General features: G+C 60.0%; 1 protein-coding gene across 1 annotated transcript; it reads left to right on the forward strand.

Moving 5' to 3' along the window:
- On the forward strand, window positions 3,789-5,578 carry LOC110392108 (olfactory receptor 52K2-like). Its single transcript, XM_021384062.1, has one exon. It carries the CDS (start codon window positions 4,247-4,249, stop codon window positions 5,210-5,212), a length of 966 nt encoding a protein of 321 aa, XP_021239737.1. The 5' UTR covers window positions 3,789-4,246; the 3' UTR covers window positions 5,213-5,578.

Raw genomic sequence — 8,327 nt, forward strand, 5'->3', positions numbered from 1 at the left:
GTAGGGCCACGAGGAGCTGTAGGGCCATGAGGGCTGCATGGCCATGAGGGCTGTAGGGCCATGATCTTCCCCTCAGCCTCTTCTGCTCTGGGTCAAACAACCCAAGGAGCCTCTGCACTCCTGACACCCCTTGCCCTCAGACCCTTCCCCATCTCCACAGCCCTCCTTTGGACAGTCTCTCATAATTTTATGTCCTTTTCATGCTGTGGTGCCCAGAACTGCACCCAGTGCTCGAGGTGGGGCCAGACAGCAGAGCAGAGGGGACAGCCCTCCCCGTGCCCCATGGCATCGCTGGGCCCAGTGCCCCCCAGGGGACAGTTGTCCTTCCTGCTGCCTGGCCACACTGCTGGCTCACGTTCAACTTGCTGCAGACTGAGACCCCCAGGCCCCTTTCCGTGGGGCTGCTCTCCTTCCCCTCATTCCCCTCTGGCCGAGCTCAGAGGGCCGTGATCAGCAGTTCTGGGTCTGGCTGGAGGCTGTAACTAGCAGTGTTCCCCAAGGGCCTGTGCTGGGTCCGGCCTTGTTCAACATCATCAAAGACCTGGATGAAGGGATGGAACTCCCCCTCAGCCAGTTTGCTGATGGAACAAAGCTGGGAGCAGCGGCTGAAAGCCCAGGAGGCCGTGCTGCCATCCAGTGAGAGCTGGGCAGGCTGAGAGCTGTAAGGAGAGGAACCTGATGAGGTTCAATGATGAGTGTAGGGTCCTGCACCTGGGGAGGAACAACTGCAGCATCAGTGCAGGTCGGGGCTGAGCAGAGCAGAGGAGCTCTGCGGAGGAGGAGCTGGGGGTCCTGGTGGATGACAGGTGACCATGAGCATGCAGGGTGCCCTGCGGCCAACGAGGCCAATGGGACCCGGGGTGCATTGCACAGAGCGTGGCCAGCAGGGCGAGGGAGGGCATCCTCCCCTCTGCTCTGCCCTGGGGAGGGCACAGCTGCAGCACTGCACCCAGAGCTGGGCTCCCCAGTTCCAGGCAGACTGGAAACTGCTGGGGAGAGCCCAGTGGAGGGTGCGGAGCTGGTGGGGACCTGGAGCACCTCCTGCTGGGGACAGGCTGAGAGCCCCGGGGCTGTGTGGCTGGAGGAGAGGAGGCAGAGGGGATGTGAACGGTGCTGGTCGGTGTCTGAAGAGCAGGGGGCAGGAGGATGGGGCTGGGCTCAGACTGCAGCCCAGGGAGTTCCACCTGAGCATGAGGAAGAACTTGTGTGCTGCGAGGGGGCAGAGCCCCGGCACCGCTGCGCTGAGAGGTGGGGGTCTCCTTCCTGGAGACATCCAAACACACCTGGGTGCTCTCCTGGGCAGTGGCTGTAGGGAACAGCTCCGGGGGTTGGACTGGCGGAGCTCCAGAGGTCCCTTCCCACCACTGTGGGTCTGGGGTTCTGTGACCCGTGCTGCTGCTGCTGCCTCGCTTTCCCATCTCTTTTAGCCAGCAGAAAAATAAGCGAGATGGGAGAGAACGACCTGTGCTCGGGCTGTGGCTGCCCGGTGCTGATCAGAGGTCAATGCAGACGCCCAGGGAGGACTCGTGCTCTTGGGAACCTCCATGTGGGACTCTCCTCGCTGCATTGCTGGGGGGACTGATGCGCACCCGCAGCTCTACCCTGCACTTGGAGGCCCTGCAGCAGCAAGCAGGTGGCTGTGAGCAGTGTGGTGTGTGTGTGTGTGGGGGGGGGTGTGCAGGGGTTGCTGGGGCTGGGGGCAGCCGTGGGCATGTGCCAGGAGAGCTCAACACAGCCCACGCTGCCCCAGGGGGTCTGAGATAGGGAGGGGAGGGAGTGAGAGTTGAGGTGGGGAGAGCTGCGTCTGCAAGATGTGATAAAGTGTTGCAGGAGAGCACAGGGCCCATCTTATCAGTGCAAGGGCTCCGCATCCAGCGCCGATGGAACAGCAGAAGGGACTCTGCTGTGATGAGAAAGAACTGAACTGCAGGAAAAGAGGTTGGTGGTGCCCAGGGGCTGGTGGCAGTGATCTCAATGCATTTCTGATGCGGCACTGATTTTTAGTGAAGTTCTGCATTCTCAAAACTGACAAAACTTAAAGGCAGAGGGAAATCAGAATGGGAAACCGCAGGGAGGACTGAGAGCTGCTGGGAGCAGTCCGGCTGACGGGGAGCCCTGCATGGCTGGGATGGGGATGGGGCTGGGGCAGAAGCTGCAGGCACAGCACCAAATGGGGCAAAAGAGGAGCGGGGCACAGGTCAGGACCTTGTGTACGTCGGGAGCTATTCAGCAGGGAAATCAGACAGAAGCGGATGGAGCCATGCACCCCTCTGCACGAGGGACAGAGGTCCCTGCCTAAAGGAGAGAGAGGAAATCAAGGAAAAATCTTTTTTTTTTTTTTTTTTAATGCAGCTGAATTGATCAGTAGCTGAGAAGTTTGTTAAAACAGCTCCTGTCCAGAGCGGCAGACAAGAGCAGCAGCAGGGCTGGGTACATTGCACTGAGGGTCCCATCCTGCCCTGCCCACCCCGGCTGGGTGCTGGTTCCTGCAGTGGGACATCACTCGGGGCCATTACCTGCACAGGGCGACGTCAGCGCTGCCCGAGAGGCCACCAGGAGATGAGGCCGAAAGGGAATGACAGAACTGGGATCGAATTAAGCCCAATGACATTAACGGCAATCAGCAGGGCTTCGCAGGAAATAGCTCTTGTCAACCAAACCTGATTTTGCTTTCTGATGAGATGGGAAGCCTGGTTAACCCGTGTGCGTGCAGGGTCCGGAGATGCACCCCGCCGCGTGGGATGGCACGGTGCTGAGGGGCGTCAGGAGAGTGAGGGCAGGACGGGATGACCAAGGGAGCTCAAATGAAGCTGCCAGACCCAGCATCACAGCAGGCTGTGGTTCCGCAGGTAACTTTGCAGTGCCTGGCTCCGAGCTAGGAGCGATTCTGTGCTGCCTTCATCAGTTTTCCTAAAAACAATGCAAACTGCACCTCAGATGGCGTGGGGAAAGGGAAGAGCTGCGCACCGGGGAGCAGGGCGGGCTCCCACTGCGTCCCAGGGAGCAGGGGATCTGAGAGCAGCTGGCAGCACATGAGGGACCCAAAGGGCAGCACAATTTTGGATGCATGGGAGGGAAATAGAGAAGGTTATATTAAAAATAAAAAAAAAAATTAAAATCTTGTAGCTGTGTGGGTAGTGGTCCTCTCAAGCTAAGCCACGCTGTGATTCAGTTCCACGGATCCATCCCTGCAGACACCCGAGGTCAGGGCACGGGGCTGTGAGCACGGATGGAGCTGTGGGTGTCCCTGTGCATTGCAGGGGTCCCTTCCAACTCCAGCCATTCCATGAATTTACTGCGGTGGGAAGTGCCCCTGTGGCCGAGCACGGGAAGGCAGGAGAGGGTGCTGCGGCGGGAGGGAGCGGACAGGCAGGGTCAGGTAGGAAGAGAAGTGTGTGGCTGTGACTATGGGGATAAGTGCACCTGGGGCTAAAGCCAAGGGATGGAGGTTCTCCATCTCCAGATGCCCCCCAGCCCGCGCTGCGCGCTGTCTGCCAGGAATGAGCACGTTGTTATGACACGAACACCAAACAGGGCTGTGTCCTGCCCTGCTTTGTCCTTCAGCCTCGTGGACTGACGAGTACGTGGGCTGTCAGTACCAGGTAACTCAACCTCGCTCGACTGAGGGTAGCAATGGCTGCTGCTCGAGACGTCGTTTCTCTGGCTGCAGTTTCTCTCTCAGCTCAGTTTTGCCACGGACACATTGTCCGAGCGGAGCTTCTGCAAGACCCCAGGCGACCAGCTCCAGCCTGGAAGTGGTGCCTGGGCCCGTGCACCCAGTCCTCTCTCCGAGCAGAGCTCCGAGCAGCCAGTCCTCAAGCCCTCCCCATGAGGGCTGGACAAGGAGCGAAGAGCCTGAGGCCATCACGCCCCAGTTCTCCCCGCTGATCCCTGCGGTGGTGACTGGAAGCCATGGCCGGGAAGGACAGCAGGGCGCCAGGCTCCAGCCAGAGACAAAGCTCGAGGTTAAACAGGGCGGCCGGGAGGGGAGGCAGAAGGGAAGGCGGTTCCCAATAGGATGGGACCAACCCCCCAGCAAGGCATCTTCTGGAGAGCACTGACCGCAGCATCGGGTTAAAAACCTGACTGTAGGTAACGGGCTCTGAAAGGTTTTCCCTACACTGAATGATGCTGTGTGTACACAGCTTTATGACCAAACAGATGGTAGCGAAATCCCAAGCTTTCTGTCGCTGCGTTGCAGGGAACTGAAGTCAGGAGCAAGTAGGTGACGTGGTCCGCCCGTGCCATGTCAGCCCCCAACCAATCCAGCACCAGTTCTTTGCCTTTTCTCCTGACGGGAATCCCTGGCTTGGAAGATGTCCACACATGGATTTCTGTCCCATTCTTCTTGATGTACATCATGGCCTTGCTGGGGAACAGCATGGTCCTGCTTGCTGTGAGGCTGGACAAGACTCTCCATGAGCCCATGTACTACTTCATTTCCATGCTGGCTGTCATTGACCTCATCTTCACAACCGCTGTGGTTCCCAAAATGCTGGGCGTATTCTGGCTGGGCTCCAGAGAGATTGCTTTTGAGGCTTGCTTCACCCAGATGTTCTTCATCCACACGTCCACCGCCGTGGAGTCAGGGCTACTCCTGGCGATGTCCTTCGACCGCTACGTGGCCGTCTGCAACCCCCTGCGCTACGTCACCATCCTAACGAGCTCACGCACCGTGCAGATGGGGCTGCTCTCCCTGGCCCGGGGAGCTGCTGTCATGACCCCGTTGATGTGCCTCCTCACCAGCTTGCCCTACTGCAGGGACAGGCTCATCCCTCACTCCTACTGCGAGCACATGGCCGTGGTGGAGCTGGCCTGTGCCGACCCATCGGTCAGCGATCTCTACAGCATCATCGTGGCGACGCTGCTGGTCGGGACAGACTCTGCCTTCATCGCTTTCTCCTACGGGATGATCCTGAGGTCGGCGCTGAGGCGGCCGTCCCGGGAGGCTCGTCTCAAGGCCCTCAGCACCTGCGGGTGCCACGCGTCCGTCGTCCTCCTGTTCTACGCGGGCGGTCTCCTCTCCATGTACCTGCAGATGTTCTCTCTTGGCTTGGCGCCTCACACCCAGGTCCTGGTGGCTGATTTCTATTTGACGGCCCCTCCCATGCTCAACCCGCTCATTTACGGCGTAAAGATGAAGCAGATCCGGGACGCGATTTTCCGACTGCTGGAGCAGTTGCCAGGACTCAGGTTCTCAGATGCTCGCTGAGGCAGTTCCAGATGCTAAGACAGCAAGGCACGGCCAGGAAACTGCTTATCCTGCCCTAGATTGCATGACAGTAGGTGCAATGAATGGACCCCAGCAATGTCCATTTTTCTCCAGTGTCTGGAAAGGGAACCTGGACCAGGTGACAGGAGTGGCCGTGGCTCATTTCAGGAAATTGCACTGCTCTCTAATTTTGCAAAGAGCGAAGGCGGGTCAGCACCTGCTTTGGAGGGAGGGTGGTCTAGTCAAGAAATAAGGAAAACGTTTCCTGTAAAATGTGACGCCTCTGTCCACCTTTGCTTGCTTCCTTCCTCCCTTTCCAGGTCATCCAACAATCTGCTTGTTGTGCCTCTGAGCAGCTCAAAGCAAGGGGGGGTGGGGTGGGCTGACTGCTGCCCTCTGTGAGCAGCCCACCCGGTGCAGCCGGGCTGCAGGGGTCCCTTCCTGTGCTGCTCCCAGGTGCTGGTTTCTGCCCCTTTGCTCCCAGCTCCCCCAGCCCAGGCTCCATCCAGCCCCGGGGCTGAAGACCCCCAAGGAAAGAGCCCCTTCCTGGTTCACCTGCGGGGTTTGCAGGATGAGCTCTGTCACCATCAGCAGCAACTGACAGGTGCATCACGGCATCAATTACCCTCAGGACACTTCCAACTATTAATCACAGGTCACGCGTTAATTTTTCATTTCTCCTTTGCATGCAGTGCCCAAAGCCAACAACAGCTTAACCCTGCGGCTGCTGGGCCTGGACCCCAGCGGGGTCTGCCGCTCACAGGCACCACCTGAACCAGCACACAGCACAGCCCTGCATCGTGCTGCCCCTCAAATTCAGTGTGTGTTTTACCCCCAGCCTAATTAGCACTTTCCAGCACGCAGCCCTTGGTTTGGAGGTGCTGTCCGCACTGGGGCTGCAGGTGGCCAGGGCTGGAGGTGACACCAAAGAGATTTCTCCTTTCACCTCTGCATTTCCAGCCCCTGGCCCTGGGGGTGGCGTAGGGGGGGAAATTCTCTGATCTTTACAGACCTCTGAGAAGTTTGGGCTCAGCTGCTTGTCACACATCACAGCCGGCTGCCAGGGGACAGTGCGGCACGGCCCCAAAACACGCGTCCCTCTGCGGGGGGGACAAACAGCCACAGGGGATGGAGGTGTCCCAGTGCCACCAGCGTGCCCCACAGAGCTGGGGCGAAGGACAAGGGGTAAGGACGGGGGCTGGCAGCACGGGCTCCCCTTGTGGGGCAGTGGGGGCTGCGGGGCCGTGGGCTGCTCCCCCCACGCGGAGCCAAGAAGCCGATGCAGGATCCCCAGCGCAGCGCCAGCCATCGCGGTACCGCTAATTGGCCCACCCCGCAGCAGCCGCCGGTAATCAGCCCTCCTGCGACCCGTGCTGTAATTACCGTCCAGCTCGTTAGCGCTAATTGGACTGCTCCCAGGAAAGAAGCCTAACGGAAAAAAAAACAAACAAACAAACGAAGTTTAGTTGCGTTTAACTTTGACTTGTTCAAAAGCCTGGAAAGAAAAGCAGAAAGCCCCAGGGCACCGGGGAGGGATGCTGGCGTCCCCAGGGCGGGGGGGGACGATGGCACGTGTCCTTGTGCAGGCAGATCCAGCCTGGTCCCTCAGCGGCGCGTGCTCATCTCGTGTCATCCTAGCACAGAGCGCATCTCCAGTGCTCCATAGCAAAATCCCATTCTTGTCCCAGCTGCTGGGGGGCACGGTGCTGATGGTGGGGCCAGAACACGCTGACCCCCAGGGGAGCTGTCACGTGCTGGGGCTGCAGGGACACAGTGGGGCATGGTAAGGGGACAGCCCCAAGGGCTCGCCCTGAACACAGACCATTGCATGGCTCTTCCAGACAGCAGCACCACAGCGAACTCTTATCCTCCTGCATCCCCAGACCTGAGCACTGCTGTGCTGAGCATCCCTGCACTCCCAGATACGCCGCACCCGGTGCCCTGCACCCTTGCTGCGATCCCTCCGGGGCCATGGAGGTGGCAGGGGGGGCTGAGTGCATCATTGAGGGGTCCCTGGGCCACCGCTGCCCCTCGCTCCCATCCCAGCTGCTGGACTGGCACCAGTGCCACCAGGTCCAAGAGGGGTGGACAGGACTGGATCACAGTGGTCAGGGATAGAGTTCATACTGCAACACGCTTCCCATTTTCTGCATCCCCCTGTGCAGGCACAACCCTGGCACCAGACACTGAGGGAGCGGGGTGTCCCGGGTACCCCGAGGGTGTTTTATCCTGAAGGGAGCAGAGGACCAAGACCAGAGTGTAGTCTGAGCCCGTGTGCGGCTCCAGGGGCTGCAGGGAGCTGCTGGGCCGAGGGCTGGCACAGCCCTCCCATGACCTTCCCCAAAATCCCACCGTGCTGCACTGGGCTGTGCCAGCCGGAGCCCTGCGAGCCAGGAGCTGGGGCCTGGCGGGGGGAGCAGAGCTGCAGGTGAAGGCAATGGGCAGCGCGTGGCGGCGTGCATCCTCCATGCCCCCCAGTCTCGTGCATCCAGCTCAGTGCTGCTGGGAGCGCATGGCACCCAGCGTGGAGTGCGGGAGGCACCTCCTGGCCGGGCGACAGCGCTGCCACCTGCCTACACTGCCACAGCACTGCAGTGCTACCTGCCTGCAGTGGTACCTGCCTGCAATGCCACAGCACTGCAGTGCTACCTGCCTGCAGTGCTACCTGCCTGCAATGCCACAGCACTGCAGTGCTACCTGCCTCAATGCCACCTGCCTGCAATGCCACCTGCCTGCAATGCCACCTGCCTGCAATGCTACAGCACTGCAGTGCTACCTGCCTGCAATGCCACAGCACTGCAGTGCTACCTGCCTGCAATGCCACCTGCCTGCAATGCTACAGCACTGCAGTGCTACCTGCCTNCAGTGCTACCTGCCTGCAATGCCACAGCACTGCAGTGCTACCTGCCTGCAATGCCACCTGCCTGCAATGCTACAGCACTGCAGTGCTACCTGCCTCAATGCCACCTGCCTGCAATGCCACCTGCCTGCAAAGCTACAGCACTGCAGTGCTACCTGCCTGCAATGCCACAGCGCTGCACTGCCATCTGCCTACACTGCCACAGCGCTGCACTGCCACCTGCCTGCAGTGGTACCTGCCTGCAATGCCACAGCG

The sequence above is a fragment of the Numida meleagris genome, chromosome 1, assembly GCF_002078875.1.
Source record: "Numida meleagris isolate 19003 breed g44 Domestic line chromosome 1, NumMel1.0, whole genome shotgun sequence".
Classification (NCBI taxonomy): domain Eukaryota; kingdom Metazoa; phylum Chordata; class Aves; order Galliformes; family Numididae; genus Numida; species Numida meleagris.